We start from the raw sequence: 25,104 nt of genomic DNA, 5'->3' as shown, positions 1-25,104 counted from the left end.
TTATTAAGTTAGTCTGATGGATGAATTTAATGACTTTTACAATTATAGATTCGTCGTTTCTCAACGCCATTGGGACATTTGTTGGTAACCCTAACTGGTTCAGAGTTGATGTGTAGTGACGACATTCTTCAATAATGTGTTTGACGGTCAGATTGCTATTACATTTTGGACCTCCTGTTATGAGATGGATGTGTGTCAGTCGGGTATGTCCTATTCAGAGTCGGGTGATCACTACTTCTTCACGGCGTCTACTTCGGGTTGATGTAATCCAGGTAAATATTTATAATAAATAGTTTGTTATATGGTGGTGTATTATATATTGTGGATAATTTTATAAAGAAAAAGAAAAGTTAATGGTTTTAAAATTTAAATAAAGAGGTTTGAAATTAAAATAAGAAAATGACCTGGGCAGAATAGCCTGCAATTAAAATTATAAATTAATGTGAGGAGAAGATTTGTATTAAAGATGTCCTTGAAGATGGCTGGAATAGCCGAAACGTTGGACTAATAAGAAATAAAGTGTTGAGACAGTATTGGATACAATTTGTGGTTTTATTTAATAAATAATTACCTTGTCTCAAAAAATTTTGAAATAATATTATTTATATATATAAATTTAAAAAAAACTATTACATAAACGACCCTCTCGTCCTAATGAACGGAATGCACTTGCATATTTATTTAAATACACTAGCGGGTTGTAAATGAATATTTTGTCAATGGATATTAACAGTAGTGACAACTATTGTCTCTCCGGGGCCACACATCTTTTGTACCGGTAATAGTTTGTGTACAAGACGTTTTCGATGATTTGGTGAATGTATGTTAAAATCTTAAGTATACAATAAGAGATATTATTACCTTTCTGATTCTCTCCCTCGTCCAATTTTTTTTTTTTCGTACACCAGTAAAATAAAAATTAGTACTTCATACATACATAATACATGAAATGTATTATGTATATTTTACTTATTATATATACTTTACCCGCATCCCAGCTAGACAATTTGCATATCTTACTTAAAAAATAAGAGCAGTAAGAATTTAAAACCGTTTACTTATCGAGCTACACTATAACTTTCGCTAAATCGAGAAATCGGCATGGACAAAAGAAAAACTAGCATATAAAAGTTTATTTAATCTCTAATATATATGTAAGTTATTTCACTATGTTAATAAACTTGTTAAAAAGTAATAAATTATTTTATATATTAATAAATTAGCACATAAAACGCCGTCTAGTTCTTTAGAAACTACCTGCTTTACACTAAATTAGCCGGAGTAGTATAACCTAAAAAATTGAAGGCGTTTCTACATGTGATGAACACGTGATGTGGTATGTAACGAGTATTGAGTTGGTAGATTAAATACAATTATATATATATTTTCAATCTCTATTATAACTGTCCGGAAATCCCCATTGAAACATATTCATTTTTATTTGGACAGTATATAATTTTGAATTCACACCTTTTTACATTCCCTGAGGTTTACGAAAATCACCAATTCGTGAGTGGAAATAACTACTGTAAAAATTTCTTGTTCAATATTGTATGAAGGAAAGAATTCAAGTTTCTTATTTATATGTGTGTATTTCTGTTTTAAATCTGATTAAAACTAATTCTGACTTTAAATAATTAAAATCTGAGTCCCAAGTTTATTCGAATGTGTCCTAAGTAATGTATAGTGCTGTGAGTTTTGAGTTTGAGTGTATTGAGTTCCCTGTGCGTAAATGTGATTGTGGTTTTGCTTTGTTTAGAGTTTTAGTTTTAACTTTCCATTCTTTTTTTAGTTGTTTTAAGTAATAGGAAAAAGTCAGTGAATTCTAAAAATTATATTTTTATTTTAAATTACGTTCAAAGCTTTTATTTATAGAAATTTTCAAACATTTTATCAAACCTACAATATTAGCTAGTCAAAAATTGTTAGAAAAACTAATTAATAAATTCCACGTTGAATAAAGTGATTTGTATGTGTAATATTGATACCTAACAGACCATATCCAGTTCGATACACCTTACCCTTTAAAGGCTAGAATCTAAAAGCCAGTGTTTACTCCGGAGGTCAATGGCAAGAACCATTACTCACTGCTCAATAGATCTTTTGTCGCGGACTGTTAAGGATCCTCAGGATATAAATCAACAGGATACTCTTCGTCCTTTTTGAGGTTTACCCTCTCCTCAGTTCGACGAACTTTTTGACGTGGAAACATTATGGAAAAGGGCTCGAGCAACTATTGTTAACTTCTACTTACCTTGTCGACAACAGCAGAGACTTTAGTGCAATAACAATAGTTCAAATAAAGATTTATTCGTTAATTATTTAATTAATAATTCTTTTGGAAAAATTTATTTTAAAGAAACATTATTATGTATATTTTAGAGTTAGTAATATTTTATATATTGTAAAGTTTTAATAATATATTCTGTAAAATATATATATATATTTTACAGAAATGTAATCGATGCCATAGAAAATTTTCTTCCTTAAATTGATATAATGAGCAGTATATTATAAATATTTGATATGCTGAAATAGCATTGATTGAAAACAAAAAATTAAATGAAATAAAATGAAACATCGATAATTGGTGGCAAAACATCTATGTCTCTTCGCCAGTCCTTCTTATGTTTCAGATACACCTTTTTTCTATTTTATTATAACATATAATTAATTATAATAGTAATTTTTTAAATTTAATTTTGTATTGTGTTTTTTAATGTATCTTCTGTTATATGTATTTACTATTATAATTAAATGCTTTATATTTGAACACATTGAGGATTTGGATTTAAAAACTAGCCAATTCTATTTTGAAGATTTTAATTTTTCTGTTTTAACACTAATGGTATTGGATTGTCACAAGGTAACACAATCTTTTTTTTTAAAAAATTCAAATAAAATCCACGTCGTTTCTCATTATCTTAATCATAGGTAAAAAGAGCGTGGATTGTTTCAAACAATTTTGAAAGTGGATTTAAAAAAAACAAACATAATATTCCATATAGGAAAAAAACCTAAAAATAGATAAACGTAAATATCAGTAAAGAAGATGGTATATGATAAAATTTCATAGGAATGATATTATAACCTTCATTATATTAATTAAAACAAACTATGTTGGCAGTTAATATGTTAATTAGTATTAAAACAATACTAACTGAGGGAGGACCAAGTGAGGATGCAACACAAGCTGTCCGAAAACCGCGACCCGACTGGACGGCAACAAATTAAGGCCAACATGTGCCAACTAATCCAAATATCTCATCCAAAAGCTTGCGCATGCACAAATTTGCCACAGTTTTGCAAACGTGTAGCTACCGTAAGCCGCACCTTAAAAATCGCAAACACTTCGAAATATGAGTTATCTCTCTCCCTTCCTCCGTTAGACTTTTGCTTTGTCTTTTATTGCAAGCTTCAGGCTCCTAAAGGTAGTTTAAATCGCCATCTGCTTGTGACTATTATAGGGACCAATATATCTCTCCGGCTGCCATCTTGGTTTTATTTGCATTCAAAGGAAGTGCCGCCAGTGGGGCTGTAAATGGCGGGAATATAGGAGCGCCTCTGGCCACTATATCCATTGTATATTTGTCCATGTATAACTGTATCTAAGTGGCTTTGGATATCCCTTATCACAATTTCGAGAGCTATCTTTTTAGATTTATTATAACCACAAAAAAATTTTTTTTTTAAAAGTCAGTTTCCACATCTGGCTCACGAACATCATTTCAATCTGAAAAAGTAAACAAAATAAAAAAGGATCTCGTTTCAGGTATTTATACGACTCGGACACATGTCCAGGGATGAAAACGTTTCGAATACTGAATGTTCACATTTAAATTCATACAATGCTATTTTGGTGGTCATGTGAACGAAATATTTTTGATTTATATAAACAAAAAGTAGATGCGTCTAATATTTCATTGTTTTCCATAATATGTGAGAATTTTAACAATGTTAAAAATATATATTTTAAATATTTAGCGAAAAGAATTTTCGCTACAATGTCAAGAATTTCGTAATTAAATTTTGTATACTTTAGTTATGGCGTATCTTCAGGTGGCACTGATGATTTTGTAGGCTTCTCCAGTTTATCGAATTCGGGAATGGCAATTTGACGGGGATTTATGATTTGATGAATTCTGATATAAAATAATCGAGACAATTAATTTTTTTTGTTATGGATACATCCCTAAAAAGGTTAATAACCTTTAAAAATTTCATTACAATCTGTATTGTCGTTGTATTTAATTATTTTTCTACAACATTTTGTTTTTCTGCTTTTCTTACTAAAACGAAGCGGAATAAATAAATATCAATAATGCTTTATATCTTTTCAAGTTATTAAAACTGTCTTTAAGAAACCCCTCTTCCACTTATATAAGAAAAAACAGTAATTGCTATTGAAATCTAATTAACTGTTTTCGGATGAAATTCTTTTACATATTGGCAGTCGAGTGTTTTTTAATCAATTTAAAATATCTAATTTTTTAACGTTGAATGGTCTCAAATAATTATGCACAAATTTTGTAAAATAAAGTTTGCATATAACTAAATTACAAATAAAAATTATTCATACGGAACTCATAAAAAAATGTAAATACTTCTGCGTTATTGTTCACTAATCTTACACATTTCAAGGAGACTTAATTGAGTACAGTTAATATTTATATCTGATTCAGGAAAAAGTAAAAAAAATGGTTTAGCATTTTTTTTTCACCGAATCGCCTGTTTCTGACAACTGTTCGATGATTGCCTGTAAATCTAATATTTAAAAAAAAATGAATTTGTATCATATTTTTCCATTAACCTCTACAACAAAGGGAATCTTAAGTTTTTTATTGCTCAAATATGTTCAATCTAAAAGAAAAAGCTCTAGACTCCGTAACTGAAAAAGAAAATTAAATGGCGGTTGGCTGGTGAAGAACGAAGAAGGAAGACTTTACGGGGACGGAGGCGTTAATGGCATCAAATACCGCAAAATCGCAGCCTTTGACAAAAAGCCAGCCTCATTGTCTCTCGGTTCTTCAGGATCCAAATCGCTCCTAGAGGATTCCTAGTTTGATTGTCGTCGAGAAAAAAATCGTTGGGTCCTCCAGCTGAAGTTGGTCTTTCGTCCACGTTGACGAACATCTCTTAAGAATTATTGATTTAAATAATTTTAATAAACGGCTTAGCTATTCGTTGTATGACCTAATCGATTCACTATCAAGTGGAAACGTTGCATTATTCATTATGGTCATGTAAATAATCTAAAGATTACATCTAGGAAGGGAAAAAAGTAATGTAGTAAAATTGAGACAATGGTCAAAATAGGCTTTAGATGTTTTAAAAAAAATTGAAATCGGCATAATTTTTCATAGAGTTGAGAAACTCTCTAGGATGAGCGGAAAACAAAATCATTCAGAATTTTAAAATGTTCTACACTGTGTAGAAAATTGCCATTTTTTTTTATTTCTGTTTAATAAAATAGAACAGAATTTAATTTTCTTTATTATTGGAAAGAGAGAAAGAAAAAAAAATGCTATAAAATCAGCGTAAATATAAAAACTAAATAACAAAAAAAAAATCAAAGAGATTTAAAAAGTCTAGGGTGTTTATTTTTTTTTCTGACCTCCTAGAAAAATTAAAACAATAAATTAAATATATACAAAGAAATAAGTGTATATATACAGGTAAGTAAGATCTTGGATTGCCATTGTGGCATTATAAGATAAGCTGCCGGGTCCGTTGAAGGCGGTGAGGGTGTTTAGTAACGTTTGACTGATCTTAAATATGAGGTTTTCATGAGAGTGGTGTGCGAGAGCTATTATATTTGAAAGAATGATTCTTCGACGTATTTATAGTTCCCTCATAAATTGTGATTGAACTAACATTAAGATGGCTAGTAAAGTCCATTACTTTTTATGAAACGAACCACAAATTATTAAAATGATAAAGTTTGACAGGTTTGCGGACCAAGAGGTTATTGGATGCCTAAGAGATTCCAAGAAAACACTTCGATGAGGAACAACAAGGAATATGGCCGTGTGACCGCTCTGAATTGCATTGGCCTGATTAAGCAGGTCATCGTCGAAATGTAGGTTTTCGAAGTTTAAGAGAAGCTGCACTTGATTGAATTAACACGCCAAAGCTTTTTGGATGGATGTATTTTTAATGGTGAGGGTGAACCAAAGAGTGACATTTTGGAAGTGAAGTCGACACTCAACTGTTGGATTTCCAAAGGAATGGGAAAAGTTAGAAAATGTAATTTAAAAGCAACTTAATATCGGTGATTTTTCTGATTCTCCGCTATTCCATTATTATCTGATTATGTTGCGAGGTTGTATTACAACATTCAAGTCACTCGGCCTCATGCAAGGTAGGCAACTTTTACTTGTCGGTTCGTTTCCAGATAAATATAGCCATAATTGGTCCGTTATTATTATCCCGTATTATTAAACCAATAAAAACGATACTATAATACTGATTACAACTTGTAAAGTTGAATATCGCCTCTTAAGCTGTGTGACACATCGCAACTCCGAAACTATTTATATCATCATAAAAAATTAATGTTACATTCTAGACAAATCTCGAAAGAAAGAAGCCAGAAAAAAATGACATAGTAATCCCACAGAAGTTTGGTTGAAACAAGACGTCTCTAGAATATTGCGTTATTTTTTAACATATTAAAATCAAATTTTTATTTTTCTCGTACTTACGAGTTATCATAACTTAAACAACGATATGCCTCCAATAAAGTTTGGTTTGTTGTTAGTTGTGTACTTGTTTGTTAAACTAGTTTATCAAGTTTAATCCTCAAGCATAGGAGTTGTAACATCAGTTTCTGGAGAATAGAATTCGAAGTTTGTACTTTTCTAATAGTTTTAACGAATCCTGCAACGTATCTAGAGATCTGAGGTGGATTAGCACAAGTTTGCACAATTTTGAAAAAATACACCTCTCAGAATTTTGTTAATGAGCTGATTATGAGTAATATTCTACTATATTTTTTTAGTTTGAATTAGGTTCTCAAATCTCATATTTCCCTAGTTGATGAACTTTAAAATTATTTACGAGAAAGTGACACGCCCTTCTATATGTCTAAGGAAGGACGCTTTTCAAAAAGCTTAGCATTTTATATTTGCATTGCTTTACAACTCAAAATAAACTATTTATTTTCCATAATTTGCTACTTCTTGTTTTTGTTGAGATAAAATTTATTTATTTCGAGAAAGGCATATTGTAATTAAAGTGGAAAGAGATGGGCGTGATTGAACGATTATTACGTCGTGGGTTCGACATCCCGGTACATTAGATTACGCAACAGGATACATGCTGTGTTAGAGACAAATTGCATAACGCGATGCGTGTGGGTGAAAGAGAATGACATATTGTGGACACGAAAGACTGCCTATCTTTTGGGTATGAGGAGGAAATAAACCCAAGTGTATTTAATATATATATATATATCTTTTGCTTGTCATCTGCGAAAAACCTGGCAACCGAATACGTTCATCAATTTTTCATTGAAAACAATTTCTAATTATTATTATTATTTGGTAAATTTTTAAGTTATTGTTCTTGTCAAAAGACTCGGATTTCTGTAATGTAAATAGTTACTATTCGCTCTGAGACAGCATTCTGGAGGGAGGGGAAGAGGTATAAGGGAACATCGTCAAAGGTACAATGATGATTTTATGAAATATGTTAGCATTTAGTGTAAAACTTTAATGTTTATATCATTATATAAACTAAATATGTGTGTGTTTGTGGAATTCCACCTTTTCAACATAGCTAGTATGTGGCAGGACATCGAGACGATAAATAGTATAGAAGAAAGGACATAAGATATCTTGAGCAACTACCCATGAACCCGTTCTCCTGTAACTCCCCAGAGTTACATTGAAATTTTAAAATCATGGGGTAAAATTGAAAAAGAATCAACTAGAAGAGTTTCATTTTTTTTTCCGTTGTCGATATTTATTTTTAATTTTTTATGATTTTTCGTCAGCAATCTCCACTGCAAGTATACAATAAAACACTTTAATACACTCATTCCATAGTCAAAATCCATACAATAACTTCGTTAAATGCTCGAAAAATCTTTCAAATTCAAAGAATATACCTATAAATATGCAGATAAATAAAAAAAAATGTTTAATCATTTCCATATTTTAATAAAAACAACCCTTGACAAATTAATTCCATATAAATCAGCTATGCGACCGCAGTTAACATTCACCTCATCCCTAATTATTCAACATGTTTAACTAATTATAAAAAATGGAAAAAATTAAAAAATTTTATCTATGAGAATTATCCCCGCTGCACCAAAATAACCATATTGCTCTAATTAATAAAAGAAATTGATACCTACAACGAATCCTTTCTTGAATGCTACCATCATAAAAGTACTAAATATGCTTTGTTAAGTTAATATTGTTCGTGTATATTTAATTATATGCATACAAATATTTTATTATTTATTTCTTTTGCGATTTTTCTATAATAGTCACTCATTATTTTAGAAGATTTAATAATTAAATATAATTTTTATGATATGTAAGCTAATATTAATTGATTGCAGGAATATGTATCTGAAATCATGTGAAATAGTAATTTTGTTATTGTAAATTAGAAATAAAGTTTTTGTTATAAAAAAAAAAAATGAATTTAATTTTAATTATTTTGCTTCAGGTAAGAAGATGTCGCTGAATCCATAGTGACTTCGAAGATCACAATCATAATGGTACCTACTTTTTATAATAATTCTGTTTATTATATTTTAGTTTTGTAACTACATCTGTTTTTTAATCTTAAAAGATTATTTTTTTAAATATCAGTTACTGCTTGAGAATATTGTCTCGTCAAGGTGAATTCCTTCTAGCGGGTAAGGATGACATTCAATATGCCACCAGTAAAAAAAAAAAAAACTAAATAAAAGGCTTCACGCAACAACAAAAAAAATACAAGTACATGTTGGCACGCCTGTGGATCAGCTGATTGACAGAGCGAAACCCGCCATAATTGAGGGACTCCCGCTCAGTCATTGGCCAGCTGTTAGCAGCTCCCTCACGTGACCGCCACGTGTGAAAGCTTCCTTTTCATAGGAAGTTGTCCATTCGCCATGGCCTCTTCGATAAGTCGCTATATCGGATTTATCGGTGATATCACTGGGCGAAGATGTCAGTGCCTCTTAGTTCGGGAAAGTGTACCTAACCATGTATCAATGTGGCTTTTTATGTATGTCTATAATGGCTTATTTCAGGTGAAGCTTAGGGCTCTCAAATTAGAAAACTGAATCTTGGTCCTAAACTCTCTCTTCCTCTCTCCTTCTCTCTTGTGGAATGAGAATCTGATTAATTATTGAATGTAGAAACTCAAAAAATATAAGACAGGGTACTACTGGGAGATTACAAAACAAAGGATTTAAACCAGGCAATGTTTTACGAGTTCAGAGATCATCAGGACAGAAAAAATGAGACCAAATGTAATGTAGTACATGTAAATGCAGACCAATGACACTACATCTCACATCAATAGTCAAAACAATACTAACTTTATAAAACATTTTATGTATTATCATGGCGTTTATTTAAGACAGTTCAAACATACTTTAAAGAAAACTTGTTGCTCTGAGAGAAAAATGATGAGAGCATTCCATTTTCTTTTGTAACTTCCACATTCCTTTTGGGTTATACAAAGAATAGTAATGTACGAATAATACAAACCTTCCAAAACAAATTACTAAGAAGTACAGTTAATGCACCCTTGTACATTAGAAACGATGAGCTGCAAACAAATGACCTTCAACGAAGAAATAGAAAAATATCCTGATAGTCATGACAGGAAAATACGTATTCAAACTAATCCGGAAACGCTATAGTTGGTTGAGGAAGTCTGATGGCCTAGAAGACTGAAGCCTTATGGCCATGTCACTAGATGAATTAAACATAGCAAATTAACTAAAAATCTAAAAGAGAGATAAACAAATTAATTTGGAGACTAGCCAATGGGCAGTATCCCAGCTCAGTTGTTGCCTAACAAGGTTGCTTTAGTGGGTTGGAGCCCCACAGTACCTGAAGGTTTGGGGGTTCAGTTGTTTGAGATTTAAAGAAAAAATTAATAGTAATATACATATCATTTGAGGTCTCGTCTGAACTGTGGCGTTCACAAATGACCCGTAAGATTAAGCACATCATTTTAAAGAGTAATAAGAATAAAAACAAACTTTTTAAACTGCATTTGGATGTATTTCTATATTGTATGTATAATTAAATTTTGATATTTCTTGATGCTTGATGTTAAATAAACTTTTAATTTCTAAACATTTTTATAGTTGAGAATTACAATAATGATACATGATCCTTATGTATTTGTTAGTCATTCAATAATAAAAAATATTATAAATCCCGTTGGAAAATTATTTTTCTAATAATTGAAGAATTTAAATCCGGTAAGCAATGTTTATTATAACACTTTTATTACTCTTACTTTTAACATCATGCATGTAAATACGTAGTCATCTTCAAAACTTGCATTCATGGGTGAGGCCCAAACGTGGACATAGTGTGGAAGAAACCACCATAATATATTTTCAGTATTACTTAAAACAATCATTGTACTATTAAATACTTATTTGAGCCATCTTAAAATGTACACCCTGTTTATAAGGACCTAGATGAAGACAGTGACAGCGATCGCAGAAGGATCAAAAGGACTCATACACTATTATTCCGACTGACGCTTACTTGTGAATGAGATATTTGATATAAGGATTTTGTGCAATGTATCTTTTGGTTTTTAATAAACCTCATTTAATAAAGCTCATTATATTATTTTACTAATTGATATTAATGCAATTAATACGCCCGCCTTTAGTTTTACTGCCATTCCCACTGGCCTAGTAGGGGTCATTATAGAATATGAACTTAACGGTGGATCGAAGTGAGCCTGGAGGAAACAAGGAAATGCAATGTAAACGATTGAAGATTGCGGAGTGAACAGGGCGTGGTGGAAGATCTTAACAAGATAATTCCAGCGATGCCTGCAGCTCCTCTTGTTGTCCTTAATTAATGCCCTTCCCTTCCAGTTTCCAGCATTAGGGTCCGAAAAATTATTATTATTATTATATATATATAACTGTAAGGAGTATTTAATTTTTTGGACTATTTAAAAGGAGTATTTAATTTTTTGAACATTATTACAAAAAAAAAACATAACTAAATCTAACTTAGGTTATTGGTGCCCAGATTGAATCATTCTACATCTCATTCTTCACTATTTTTAATTCTTACTAATAACCCACTGTTAGACCCCACAAGAACCCAAAAAGTTGATCACATCCTTCTGTAGTTTAAGCATTCCGTCCTTCATAGAATTTTAATTTCAGTATTTTTTTTTTTTATTGACACTGCATAAACAAAAATACAACTATTAAATATGATGTGCACAGTACTACGGTATGATACAGACTTAAGGAGAATTTACCCATAGAATTCCAATTACAAGTCTGGAAGCCATCTTTTTTTCTAGGAGTATCAGGAATTGAAGAGTTGGTGAGGTTAGGAACAAGTGGGTTTGGATGGTTATAGGATGGATGGCAAAGCTCAATTAAATAAGCTCAAAAAGCCTTTTGTTATTAATTAGAAGTTTAAACCGCTTGTCAAGTAAGTGAACAATAATAGTCGGAATCATTTGAGTATTCTTGGTTTAGTATTCTAGTACTATTAAAGAATGCTTAGGTGAAGAAGTTATTTCAGTCAGGAATTCCTATAAATAAATTAGAAATAAGTAATAATCTAGAAAATAATCCTTTCTCCTAACTAGCACAAAGAAAATAACACGATTTAATTTAACATTTAAATCTATTTTTTGATTCACATTTTTTCTCAAAAAAAAAAAAAAAAAAAAAAAAAAAAGGTTTCTAATTAAGAAAATAAAAACAAGATTGTATTTATAAATTACATTACATGTCCTTCACAAACATGCACAGGTCATCCCACCTTAGGAATCTACGTTATTTAAAGACATGAATTCAAATTTTGAAACCTATTGAAACCTATTGGACTTTTGACCTATTATGACAGTAGAAGATTTATCCATTAGACCTCGGTAGTGCACCCTTTCTTATCAATGACATGCCAAATTAATAAAGCTCTCAATCAACTTATTTTTTCTATTTACTGAAACCATTGTTATAAATTTTTTACAAGTACATAGAATTTTTCCTGAAAAAACGTTTGTTAAAATATTTTCCGTTAGAGTATTTTTGAAGATAAAGTTCTTGTTTTATTTTAATTGCTATCGGTTCCGGATGAACAGTTAGCATAACAATACTCGGTCCTTGAGGTTTCTCCTTTTGTCTTATTTCCACTCAGCATGAAAGGCTACCAACATTTTAAATGGGTCATTAGAGAACGATTATTTCTGTCTTCAAACCCTTCTTACGTAATTCCATTATTGCGACCGTTTAGCTTCTATCGCATCGTACTTTGAGATTAAAAGCATTTCACCCCCACACACAGATACTCCGACACCTTAAGAGCATTGTTATTATATTTAAGAGAAAATTCGTAAGAAATATTAATCTCAATTGAAAATACTACAGTCCTTCGAAAGCAATATAGAGCACTATTAAAACCGAAATACATGTAAATAATTAAAAATTAAATAAACCACTTACCTTATCACTTTAATGACCGAAGCTTAAAATTGAATATTTGAAAACGTTCTTTAATCCGTATTTATAAATTATTAATATACTAATATATTTATTTGTTTTCGGGGCACCCTCAATACAAATAGTTGAGCCAGTACAGAGAATGGTTTACAAATATAAATAATGAAACTGAACAAGAATAATAATTAGAAATCAATAATATAAAATATAACTAAGCAGAGTGCATTACTTACATTTACAACAATTAAAAAACATGTAAATTATTAATATTTTATTGTATACTTTAATCAATTTAATATGAGTCAAATCTAAAAAAATTGTGTTACTATATCAACAATTAAATTTTGATTCTACACATAGAATAATAACCAAAATCTTCATTTGTAACTTATAAACTACTCTGTTATAAAAACAAGAACGATTTTCAATGTTTATTAAATAATGGCTTGCATGATATCATGATAGAGTCGATAATATCTTCAATAATGTGAGACTAAAATGAGTCTTAGTTTCTAACAAACATTTCTTTATTGATTACTTTATTTATTCTTTATTGATTAAAAAAAAATAATAACTGCCACTTTGGCAAGGTTTTAAATTTTGAGTACAGTTTCTGTGTGTTTTAAATTGTATGTCTATTCTTTTTGATTGGATTATTTAGTAACGATTGAAAAAAAAATGTCAAGATTTCACTTATGAAACAAAAAATTAAGACCATTTTATCTTTTTATTAGTTACTTGCAATACAAATTTGACATCAAGAACTCAGACTCGAAATTCGTGTTGACTGATGTAATCATTGTCATTAATATACAATCACACAATACAATACCACAAAATACAATCTCCTCCAATTTTCCATATATTTTGTGGAACTCTGTAGAACGCGTAATTAATTTTTTTTCTTCTAAGCCCTGCGGGTCTAAAGGTTTTGATATATCGTGGGGCGGGGGGAGGGGGTTCCTAACTATAATGGATGATATCTCTTGGAATGCATTGTAAGAGGGGAATGAGGAATGATTTTATAATATTTATACTATTTATAACACAAATAGTGAGTGTGTGTGAGATTAATATAAATTTATATTAAAGACCCGCACCTAGTTGAATGAACTACCGTTAGTGCACGGATGCACTTCCTATTGCATTTAAGGTGTGAGGCTGCACTGCATTGTATTGAATAGCTAATGAGTCCATTGACTTATCCTTGCCAATATTCCCTTCGTTATGTTTTTTTTTATAATCTTCAATTTTAAACCGATAAGATGTTTTAGTCTATTGTTTTAACTTACGTCAATATAAAGATATTGCCAGTTTTCTCACACCCTCTCGAAGTAAGGCGATCCCTAAACGTGATAAAAACACGGCAAACGCCGAAGCGAATTATCACGTTACTAATTCTCACGTTACGTAAAGTCACCGCTAGCGGGCCGCGTCAACCCGTCAGTGTAACTGAGACCGATTTGCATATTCTAATAACTGAATTACACAATAGGATCTGCGTAATGTAGATTGCAGTGGCGCGTGGGAGATCCAAAAATTTGATCCTGTCACTGCTTAACATATCCACATATAATGTTTAATTGACACTTCACTTAAATTAAACATTTTAGAAGATCCCTTAAAATACCAAATTTTGACGCATCAACAATTTGTTTATTCCAAACTATTCACAATAGACTATCAATATAACTATAGAAAAATAAACTAAATTGTGCATTATCCCAGAATTAAAACTGGTGCGCGCATTAAACAACTTTCACATTAACCTTAAATTTCAGATAAAATTAATCTTAGAACATTAAGAATAGACAATATTATATTTTATTTTATTTAAATATTGTAATAGATTTATTTAATTATGTTCAAGACTTAAAATAGCCAAACAACAGCTGCTAAAACTGTTGTAAATTATTATTCTTAGGGGATCAAGTGTTCCAGAATAAAGATTGATTTTTATTTCATTTTTGTTGAAAGGACTTAATTTCCACCCTCGCCATGTTTCAATTTAATCATTTTTCAAAAACAAGAAATTTCACGTGGATTTCGACTAATACTAACTTACGACTCATACAACACTTACTAGACAAACTACCTAAACTTCCAATCCATTTCAAAATCATAACTGTAATAAGGCCAATCTGGACAAACGGAGTTGAGCTTTGGGGCTTCAATAAACCTTCGAATTCCTCTCGTATCTAATCCTTACAATCCCAAATCCTTCGTAAAATCCTCAGTGCTCCTTACTTTGTCACAAATAAAATCATACATAAAGACCAGAATCTTCCATGTAACCGGAACCAGATATCACTCCTTCCATTATAAATGTTTCAAGGTTTCAAACCTTGCTTCCTCTTTCATCCCTGAAATCCTCCGAAGCGTCTGAAAAGAAGATGGCCACGAGACCTACAAATGTAAAAACGTCATTAGAGTGCTAGCAATGGGTATTTTCTCTACACGCCTGTATCCCTCCATTATAACAGATCAAATTTACTGAATGTATTATTATGTACAGTTGTAAATTTCATTGAAGATATTTAAAAAAAAAATCATTTTCATCAGTTTTCAAAACCAAATCGGGGAGAAAATATGACCTCATTATGTTTTATTATTGTTATAACGTATAATAGCGTGATAGTGGGAGGTAAAATTAATCATTTTTGGTACTTTCTAAATGTGCTCCAAATGTGTGGGAGCTCTCTATTTTTTTTTAAGGCAATATGTGTTCTGTTCGGATTTATAAACTAAGCAGAGATCCCTATTAAATAATTCAGAAGATTATACGTAATAAAGACTTCCATTACATAATAACAGAAGTAAGCTCCGGTAAGAGGCTACTTCAAAGAGTCCGTGGCTTTGTGAGACCTGCATATTTCGCCTTTGTAAGGGCGTCTTATTCTTCAGCTTATTATCCTCTCAATGAAGACACCTGCCTCCCAAGGACAACTCCTTTGCTCCTTAGCAACAAATCCTATAATATAACTATATTATATCATAGTTACTATATAATGTGTGATATATACATTAGTGTAGGCGGCAGCTAAATTTGAGAATTAAAAATTAGGTTAACGAGGTTTCTCTTCAAAATCATTGCTCAGGTGACTGATTAGGAAAATGTATGAGAGGGAAGTATACTACTTATGAGCTTTCCTCGGTTCTTCGGCTCCTGAGCATCGTAGACACTCAAATTTAGTCTCAAACTTTTCACGATACATGTCTGAGCATGTTTAGTTATTTTACTAATGTTTATGGTGGATCTGCCGAACATCAGGCGTGCCAAGTTTGAAAGTATACAAATTTAAGCTATGGCATCTAATATGTTGTCAAACCTGAGAGATACCTCATTTTCGTAATTAATACGAGATATGTATTAATTAACACATACTCTACACTAGTTACAAGTTGTTCGGAGTGGCAGGGAGCATATTAAACGACGCCAAACACGAGTTTTTTCGTCAAATTATGCTTTAAATTTATCTCCTCGTAAATTTCGGTCGAATTTAAGCTTCAGTCGATTTCTGTTTTAATACTGTGCATACTCCGTTTAGTTATTTTTATTACACGAGTATACAATAAGTAATTCCAATCGCCTCTTGGGACTTCATAGTATCCCTTCGTGAGAGCTAGAAAAAACTAGTTTTCATAATATTGGGTTACAAAAGTTGAGCCATGGCAACACCAATATCTGAAAACGGTTTAAGTTTCTGCTATTTTTTTGACAGAAAATTTATGTTAATTTTCGCTTCATACCTGAGCCCCCACTTTGGGCCCTTGTAGCTTTGTAACTAGTTTCAGTTTTAGAATTGATTTTAGGTCAATGCAAATCGCATTTGTGTAACTAAACCATGTCATTTCCACTCGCTTACAAAAACGTAAATATAATACTGTATTGTTATGTTTCTTTTGTGATTGTGGGGGGCAGTTGTTTAAACAGCCAAAGTTAGAAACATTCACGACGGTAAAAATTTATTTCAGTGACAATGAAATAAACAACAAATTTATCGCTGATAGTCAATCATTTTCCAGCAATATGTTAGTGAGAAATATCTAGTACAAATACTTGGTTTTAATTTTAGTGTCAAGTGCACAAGTTACCTATATTTATTTTTTTTTTTTTATTCAATTACAGTTTTAGATAATGACAATGTATACCTGAAAATATCTGGAATTATCATTTTTGTCATGAGTTCAGCATGCAACATACACAGTGAGGATTTAATATAAAAATATTGGCATCTCGTGAACTGCACGACATCCCAAATTACCTCTTTGATAGTGATGGATTTTTTAAAAAGTCTACAAAATCTGTCTCCTTTTTACCACATTTATGGACGTTACCGATTTATAAAATATTTTAAATTGTAAGATATTTATATTATAAGAGCAGAATAGTCAATTACTCTTTAGTTTAGTCAGGTATTCGCCTTCATCCTTCAGAGCTTTAAAAAGTAGGACTTCTTTCTACATCTTGAAGAAATGTAACGATGTCGGTGAATGTACTGTGCAACTTAATATTCAATCGGAAATTATTCTCCATAAAAGCAGCGATGGAAGGATGCGGGTAGAGATATACCAAATAACAGTTATACTTCGACATACTTTGTCTTATCTAGTCTCGTGTATACACGAACTCGCAGTTCTATCCCTAGTGTCGTAGTTTGAAAATCGTGTCTAAGATTGTTTTGTTCTGATCGAAATTTCTAATCCAGAATATTATTTGAGTAATGCATTCTTTTTTTTTTCTGCTTTCTACTCAACGTGATATAACTTTTCTTCCATGGTTAATAGGAAAACTACGAAGAAAGTGTGTGGCCTAGGCGAAACAGGTCGATCTGTACATCGTCAGTATGCTTACATAGTCCATGCTTGAGGTATTCCTTCATCTCTGGATGATATGATTTCATAATTACAAATATGATAAAGATGGATTTTGAGAGAAGATGCTGACCACATAACATCTGGCTCGTTATAGCATGGCCTCTGACGCAATATAGCAGTGGTTCTAATCTCTAACTTAATGATGCTTTGAACACTTGCTTGTTACAAAAAAAAATCTGTGGGACAAGTTGTGAAGTATAACAAATGCACCATCGAATATTTAAATTAAAAATAAAAAGAGTAAGGGAAAACTTATGGAATCTTTTGTTCCGCCGTTCCATTCGTATTTTTAAGATATCCCCGTGAAATCATTTCCTCTCAGAAATAATATTTATCAATAATTAAATTTTACCTTAATAACTTTTTCACAATTTTTGGAAAATGGTCATTTATCGAAATTCGCCGTAAACAATATGTTCAAGAAGTTTTCAAGCTTTTCAGTTCAAATTTTTTCAGAGTTGATGACTAGATACCGTAAACACACATTCGAAAAAAAAACTCCGTGAATCAATAGAAAGTAAAGAATCCATCCAAATACGTTATCGAATACAAAATTAAAAATAAATCATGAAACAAATGGTATTTTTTGTTTTACCCTATCACCTGGTTTTTTTAATCTTCAAAGAGGCCTTAAGATTAATATAATTAATTTTATTATCATAGTTTAAATAAGTTAAATCATGTCATTACAAACTTACATACTTGACCCTTAACGATCCCTGATTCTGATAATAATAAAGAAGTCTGTCTATCCGGCTAGACCTGGGGAATAAACTACGGCATAACGTTTTACAAATGCGTATTTTGCAAATACTATGCAATGTGTCGAATGACCAAAGATAAATACATTAAAGAGAAAACTCCTAAGAAGATTGTTTTAGTTTATTTCATTTAATACTTATTTGATAATGAAACAAATAACGTTTTATTTATTACACAAATATGAAAAAATAAAATTATTCCAAAAATTAATACTTTCACTCCCAACGCTGTGTAAGGGGTAAGCCTCAAAGTAATTTGCCATAATTCCTTAATCATAAAATTTGAACTACTCAAGTTAACTAGGAGCTCTTCGACACTTTCTTCTAGAACGTTATTCAACCTAATTACTTCACTGATTAGAGGATTCTTATAGTTAATAGATATAATAGATCGTTTTAAGCGTAAGTAAATCGATTTATCGAACAAAGCGGAAGGAAAAAGCGAGCCGACATTGACCTAGTGAGTGTAGCGGAAGCAATTACCACTACCACCTAGGTAACTGTCCTGTCGGTACCGTTCTCGTATGCCTCCTGCATCGCTTTTATTGCCGTTTTGTTGGAGGTACTGCATTAATCATTGTATTAGTTAAGTTGATTTTCAATTAAAGCTCTTGTGATGAGGTGTTAGTAGCTAGCCGTAGATTAATATGAGGAGATGGTCGGGTCAACAAAGATACACAATTAAACCAAACTTATTTATATGTGCCGACGTTTCGACCTGAATTTCAGGCCTTCACCAGTGCTAAAAAAATAACACGAGATAACATCCTTAAGTCAGAGAAACGCAAAAATAAAAGAAAACACAATAATTGTTCGCTTTTATTTTTATGTTTCTTTGAATTGAGGTTGTTATTTCGTTTTTGTTTTTTTTTCAGTCCTGACGAGGGCCAGAAATTCAGGTCGAAACGTCGGCACAAATAAATAAGTTTTGTTTATTTGTGTTTCATTGCTGACCGCACCCCTGTCCATCTCACAAAGGTATTATGTGTTTCAAAAATTGACTCACATTTCGATTGGGACTTAATTTCCTTTAGTATTTTTTGAGTGATCACTTTCAATTCAGCAAAAATGTGATTTTATTAAAGAAAAAAACACACAAAATATTAATATTCCCCATTTCTGTAGAATATCAGCCATGGTATACATTAACTTAAAAACTATTTGGTTTATTTTGAGGTATATATATATGATTATTTTTCGAATTGGTAATGGTATATTGTAAGGAGTACTATACTTAATAGATATTTACGATTATAGACCACATTAGTATAACGATTGGTATGGTCAGGAGATGGATGTGGCTACAGCTGTAACCACAAACTTGGCGCCTTCCTAAACTAATAGCCGATTGTGTAAGTCCCATCTTGAACAATCTCATCCTCTTGAGAAATTTCTCTTTCTTCATTCTCTCTCCGGTCTCTAGTCCAAGAAGAATAGGCTACACCTGAGATATAAATATGATGCAGTACACACAACCCAAAATCTTGTATTATTATTAAAAAATCCTAATTAATATTATGCTAAAAGTTGTCAAAACTGTATTATTAAAAAAAAAATTGTCATACCTCAAAATATCGCTTACTTATCATACGGTCAGAGATAAATATCATTAAACTTAAATATTACGTTTTTAAGCGCACGTATTGGCATATAAAGTTATTGTCCATGCCAAAATTTGCTATTTTAGGCACATTGAGAGAGAAAAATTCGACGATCAAATCTAATTCAGTTGTAGTATACGAACCTGGGAAGAAAACTGCGGGAATTCCTACAAAGGAACCTCACAACAGTATCTCAAAAGAAGGTTATATCAACAATAATATAGTTGTAGCTCTATAACAAACATGATCGAACTGCTCTCACCACTCATTTTAGACACGAAGGACATAGATTTATATTTGATATGATATCTAGAAAAAACAACTTCAAGATGGAATGATCGCTATAAAAAAACATAACAAACGAGCTATCAACAAAAAATCAGATGTACAAAATTTAAATTCACGTTACTCTAACCCCATAAACATATAAGACATTATTAATAACACTAAATACATATAGGCAAAATGAAAAACAGAAATAACAGACTGACTACCTGCTTATCACATTAACTTTTCTCTATTTCACCTCCAGAACTGAGTTGGAGTTCTGGCCCAAACCTAAAATTAGTTGTGTCGTAGCAATGTAGAACGTACTGTAATAGACAAGTGAAAATAATGTTTATAGTTATTAATCTTATATTGTACTTTGTGTAGTTTTGAAAATAATTAGCTGAAGAAATTTATTGTAGGACATGGCTATGAATCACAATAAAGTTGCGAAATGTCACCACAATATAGTTGTCTTATTAAATGATCCTCAAGACCCACAAAAATAAATGTTATTAACAGTGAAGAAAAAAGTTATCAATATATATTTGTATTATGCTGAGTTATAGTTTTTTAATATTCTATTTGTACAATATTGGAAAATGTTGCTTTGAGGGCAACAAAGCTACGAGAAAAATATTATTAAATAAATGACACTGCAAAATCAAATAATGTACAAGTTTTAGTCAGTTTTTGATAATGACCAAGATATTGACTAATAATAAAATCTCATGATTTTTTTGTCTTAGGAAAGTTTCTAATATCTGAAATATATTAGAAACTTTCCTAAGACAAACTTCTTCAATCAAGTAACTTCAAAATCACTTTCTATGTTATCGCGAAAACAAAAAATTAAAAAGTATTTTGTGTTTCATTACTAAATACTATACTTTTCCCGTAATAGATGAGTTAATTTTCTGAATATTTTCAGATGAAAGTTCTGCTCCTACTGCTGGGGGCAGCGTCCCTGGCGAGTGGGCAGAGCAACTACGCCAGCCAAGGCAACAGCATCGAGTACAGCAACGAAGGACTTCCGGATTCGACGGTGCTCGATGGAAGGGTCACCAAGTTGGACGACCTGTCCCCGGTCATATCCCTCAACAGGACGAAGGCTTCTCTGAATTGCGCGGCCGGACAGATGCAGGTAATTTAATATAAATGTCCAGCTCTTCAGGATCATTTTTGAAGATTCGTGTAATTATTGTTATAATTACTAATTTTATTCAATAATGCTCGAATTGCAGATCGAGCTACGATTCGATGAACCATTCTATGGCATTGCTTACGCTGACTTCAACCGTGCCAGTGCTTGCCAGACGACTGGAACAGGAAACCTCACAGCTAGAATTGACCTGCCGCTTAAAGGATGTGGAACCAAACAGGTAGGCTTTATAAGTTAATAGTTACATATTGCTGGTATAGATCTCTTGTCAAGTATCCCTAATTGGCAACGTCTGTTTTCAGGATCCCCAGCGCGTGTTCACAAACAACATCGTGGTAAGGTTCCACCCCTCGCTGGAGATGGATGGAGACGAGGTAATAACCATTGTCTGCAGATACCCGCCTCCGGTTGCCCCACCTCCAGCAGGAGTACCTGGATATATGTAAGCATATTATTATCAATACTTTTTTTTTTAATATGGGTAGATAAATTAAACTAGATAACCGTCACTGAAATATTTCCTATAATATTCTTATTCTTTGTCATGTAGAAAAGAAGATCCTGCACCCGCTCTCCCACTGGCCCCGCCGCTGAAAGGCTTCCAAATACTCTTGATCATCTGCGGAATCCTCTTCCTCTCCCTGGTCCTCTTGGGACTGGGTTGCTCCTACTACCTTTTGAGGAGAAGGAGGGTTCAGGTGGTGAGAAGGCACCCCTTGTCGACGGGAGGCACAGGGTCCGAAATCACTAAACTGTCTGGATCCAGCCTGGGAAACATATCGATGTTCGAAGGGCTCAAGATTCCTCGAGCCCATGCTACCGGTGGTGGTAGCACCTCGGGATCTGAAGCTGCTCTCATCAGTGATACCCTTCCATCTGACTACCCGTCAGAGTCACCCAGTTCAACACATTCGGAAGTAGAGCATGTCGACAGGAGATCTCTGAGTTCAGGAGGTTCATATGAGAACAAAGCTTATGTACAGGACAGCTATTACACAGAAGAGATTGCACAGACGACGGAATCACAAATGCGACACCTGGCTCATAAGAGACTGCCCCCAGAACCTAAGTTCGATGTTCAAGTGAGAGTAAAGAAGGCTGCTCCCCCACCTCCGACACCAACGCCTCCCCCTTCGGAATCAGAAATGAGTATGAAGATGACAGAACGCAACCTGACTACCATCCTGGAAGAAGGAAGACCAGTGAAGACTACTTTCACCTACGTACCAGAGATCCATAGTCCTCCTTCACCGGCCAAGTTGGCATCTTCACCCCCAGTATATTCCACAATAATTAGAAAACATCCTGCTGAGAGCAAGAACGTTGCTATGGTTGAAGAACGATACATGAGAGAAGATATGGTGGACTACAGGAGACCATCTGTGGCTAGTGATCATACTGAAATGACTGAATCCAGATCAATGACAGAGGTTGTAGAGCGCATTCCTACCAAAATATCACCTCCTCCTCCAATAGTACCTCAGAGCTATATGAGAGAGAGCATGGAAGAGTCCGTAGATGTAATCGAACCTCCAGTGGTTGTTTCTCGAAGACCAGAGATAAAATCCCATGTAGTTGATGATGTCTTCCTTAGAACGATTACAGAAAAGAAGACAATCGAAGATATTGAAAGAACCAGACGACAGGTTACTGATTACCGCAAACCGCCTCCGGCCAAGTGGGATGTCACCATTCGCAATTATCCTGGTCCGGAAGGCCCAGGGGCTGAAGATTCAGCAACAGACTGGGAAAGTTATTCGGAAACCTCATCAATATCAAACGTCCCCAATATGCAACCTCAATACAGAGCACATATGCAAAATTGGCAGCAACGAAGGACAGAAATAGAAATGGAGAATATTTACAGATCTAAAATGAATACACCGCCACCGGAGAAACCACATAATTGGGACGTACTCCTTCGTGTCCTGGAGCCACCTCAATACGAATCTGCAGACGACAGATCTGATGTAGAAAGCCTCGCTTCAGTCCTTACAATCGATGATAAAAAGAAGTGGCATGAAATTATCACTACAGAATCAAACCTACGCACAATGCTAAGTGAAGCAACAGTAAAAGAAGACTATGAGAGAATCAGAAAAGATCAACGATATGAAAAACTATTTGATCCACAGAAGTGGGATGTCATCATCCGCGTACTTGCCCCACCTGCAGAAAAACCGCAGTATGATCAACGCGGTGGTGGAGGCAGCAACAAGTACAGGAGGAAGGCTGACTGGGACACCCGCAGCAGGAGGAGCTCGCTACCAACGCTCTATGAATACGACTCCGATGGCGGATCCTCCATGAGGACCTTGACGACGGAAGGCGGACATGGGCCAGCCGTTGATCCCCTACGCTCTCGAAGGACATCCAGATCATCGGAGATGGACCTTCGCTCGATGAGTGAAGTCACTGTTGATATGAGAGCACACATTCCTGACAATGTGAGTGATGTCAGCTCTTACTATCAGCGAAGATACTATGAGGAGGATTATGAGGACGCCCGCAGCCTCCAGAGGTCAATGAGCCAGCCCTCTCTGGCCAGATCCGGATCAGAGTTCACAGAGCACTGGGCAGTGCGGTCCCGCCATTGGGAAAGTCCAGAACATTCGCCCAAGTCTGCAAGATCTTCTAGGACTAGGGGATATAGGGTCTCTGAGGCAAGATACCAGAGAACCTCAGGATGGTTCGGCGATGCTGAAAGTGAAGCCAGCTACAAGTAAACGAACGAACGAACGAGTAACTACATAAAGAAGAGGAGGTAACCCAGTGATAAACGTACTTAAGCATTGAAATGACCTCACTAACAAAATAATTTACTTAAGACTTTGCAATTAATTACATAGTTTATGTGCCAAACTCATTTGTGAGTGCTTGTAAATTTTAGGGTAATTTAGTATTAACATAGGTTGTATTATTATAAATAGGAATAAGTAAAATTAACTGCCAATTTTAGTATAATGTTGCATTTATTATATAACAGTGCATTTATTAATTAGTATATAATTAATTGAATAACTTCATTAGTCTTCCTATATATTTAATATATACTTCTATTAATGCTCAAAGCAATTTTATTTAATTTTCGATATTGTGACATTGAATGAGAGTGGTTAAGAAAAAGGAAATCCGTGCAATAAGTAGACATTTGGTTCCTATAAAGTAATAGTTTTGATTTCGTTTAAACGACTTTCTCTGTAAAAAAAAAAAATCCTGTGATAATGTAATTGTCGGAATAAAAAAAAAAAAAAATGGATACCTGGAGTATGAGGTTTTGTTAATATTAGTTGAATTATAAGGCTGGCTTTTCATTCTGCCTACTCACTTGACAAAACACAAGCATGGAGTGGGACTGGGAAGTCAGCTGTATTTTTGTATTTGACATTTTGTCGTTTTAATTGTTTTATTGAATATATATATATATATGTATGTATGTTTGTATAATGCAATTTTATACGATGCGTTACTGTTACCTAGAATGTGATGGTATGTACTTATAAAATAGATCAACATGTCAGAATACATGGTTATCGAGGAACATTTAATTATAAACGGAATGGGGATACTCATTTCCTCTTGGTGATGGTTTTATTTAGTTTTCATTTTATAGATCATACCCATTTCTAATTTTTAACTGATAACTGTAATAAATGTATAAGATCCATATTTAATATATTGATAAATTGAACTATTTTGAATCAAATTATTTCAAAAATGTACTAAATATTTTTTTCTTAAATATACCATATTTGTTTAACTCTTTAA

The 25,104-nt window shown here is 32.9% G+C and overlaps 1 protein-coding gene across 5 annotated transcripts in view; it reads left to right on the top strand.

Moving 5' to 3' along the window:
- The window catches only part of pot (papillote), a 297,177-nt gene extending 272,073 nt beyond the window's left edge, over positions 1 to 25,104 (top strand). For 3 of the 5 annotated variants that reach the window (XM_014418710.2, XM_067050610.1, XM_014418711.3), the window contains 4 exons: positions 21,106 to 21,318; positions 21,419 to 21,556; positions 21,639 to 21,778; positions 21,887 to 25,104. In XM_014418710.2, coding sequence (XP_014274196.1) covers positions 21,106 to 21,318; positions 21,419 to 21,556; positions 21,639 to 21,778; positions 21,887 to 24,062 — 2,667 coding nt within the window. In that variant the 3' untranslated portion in view covers positions 24,063 to 25,104. Of the gene's footprint in view, positions 1 to 8,682; positions 8,735 to 21,105; positions 21,319 to 21,418; positions 21,557 to 21,638; positions 21,779 to 21,886 lie in introns of all 5 variants that reach the window. The other 2 variants (XM_014418707.2, XM_067050524.1) reach the window with 1 other exon arrangement.

This window comes from Halyomorpha halys, unplaced genomic scaffold (assembly GCF_000696795.3).
Source record: "Halyomorpha halys isolate HHAL.00 unplaced genomic scaffold, Hhal_1.1 Scaffold207.1, whole genome shotgun sequence".
In the NCBI taxonomy this organism is placed as follows: domain Eukaryota; kingdom Metazoa; phylum Arthropoda; class Insecta; order Hemiptera; family Pentatomidae; genus Halyomorpha; species Halyomorpha halys.
Note: the sequence above shows the minus strand (reverse complement) of the source record. Positions and strands in the feature narration are given on the sequence as shown.